The sequence below is a fragment of the Condylura cristata genome, unplaced genomic scaffold (genome assembly GCF_000260355.1).
Source record: "Condylura cristata isolate star-nosed mole 26May11 unplaced genomic scaffold, ConCri1.0 scaffold00004, whole genome shotgun sequence".
Taxonomy (NCBI): Eukaryota; Metazoa; Chordata; class Mammalia; order Eulipotyphla; family Talpidae; genus Condylura; species Condylura cristata.
The window spans coordinates 113,204-114,288 of record NW_004567105.1 but is presented as its reverse complement, the minus strand read 5'-3'; the positions used below and the strand labels follow the sequence as shown (position 1 = coordinate 114,288).

Here is a 1,085-nt window from a genome sequence, read left to right as displayed (position 1 = left end):
GCCGGACGCTGGCTGGCTCCAGGCTTAAATTAAGCAAACAAGTGTGCGGCCGCGCCCGCCCCGCGGGTCAGTTGTCCGCGTCGGTCAACATGGGGGCCAGGTAGTCCGAGTGCCTGATCCCGAAGGTCCAGCCGCGAGGCTTCCGGTGCTGCGGACGGGAGACTCGTGACCCGCGGCCCGCGCCCCCGCGCCCCCCCGGGCCCCCCGCCCGGCGCCCGCAGGCCACCTGGTCCACGTTGTAGGCCGCGGGCCCCGGCTTCTGGGTGTTGTCCTGGGGAAGCGAAGTCCGCGCCAGCATCGTGAACTGCGGGGCTCGAGACTTGTAGGTCCCGGGGTTCACCACGTGGTAGGCGCAGGGGCCCGGGGTCTGCGGGAGGGAGAAGGGCCGCTGGGTCCCCTGTCCACTTCCAGCTGCCGCCGCCCCTGGCGCGGAGCCCGGAGCCACCGCCCCACCTTGCTCAGGTCCTCGAGGAAGCTGCCCACTGAGCGGCGGCCGCAGATGGAGTACGTCGGGGCCGAGACTTTACCGACGACGCGGGGGCCCAGGAGCGAGGGCACCGAGTAGGACGCCGGGCCTGGGCGGGGCAGCGGGGGTCTCTGCGGGCGGGGCCTCCGCGCCCCGGGAGCCGGTCCCCGTTTGCGCGGGGGAAGCGCCAAGACGCTGGGGGTGCTTCAGCCTCACCTGGGCTCTGCTGCTCCCCGTGGACGCCCCAGTTTCGGGGAGCTATGGTGTGCCGCGGCGCGCTGGGGTACGCCACGTGACCCGCTCGCTCCGGGAAGTACCTGCCTGGGGAGGGGGGCGGGGTAGGCGTGTCCCAGGCCCCACCGGCTCGGCGGCCCGGGTGAGGTGGCGCCGCATTTAGGGTGGAAAGGCCCTCGGGGGCCGCTGGGGTCTCCCCGGGGCAGGGGCGTCGCCCTGGAGGCCTCTGGCCAGGGCACCAGCACCTCACCGGGTCCCGGAGTGAGGAACGGCGCGGCGTGGCGCGGGCGGCCGTAGATGGAGAAGGCGGGGGAGCCGTCGGGGCCGCGCACGGTCATGCGAGCGGGGACCAGGTGGCCGGGCCCCGGGCCGCACGAGGGCAGCC

The 1,085-nt window shown here is 74.7% G+C and overlaps 1 protein-coding gene across 1 annotated transcript in view; it reads right to left on the bottom strand.

Annotated features, from left to right (window-relative positions):
• Positions 1-67: 67 nt before the first annotated feature.
• The window catches only part of ODF3B (outer dense fiber of sperm tails 3B), a 14,299-nt gene continuing 13,281 nt past the window's right edge, over positions 68-1,085 (bottom strand). Inside the window, exons 6-10 of the mRNA XM_004675614.2 lie at positions 951-1,085; positions 683-787; positions 454-575; positions 227-367; positions 68-148 (exon numbers count right to left, since the gene is read on the bottom strand). Coding sequence (XP_004675671.2) covers positions 68-148; positions 227-367; positions 454-575; positions 683-787; positions 951-1,085 — 584 coding nt within the window. The remainder of the gene's footprint in view (positions 149-226; positions 368-453; positions 576-682; positions 788-950) is intronic.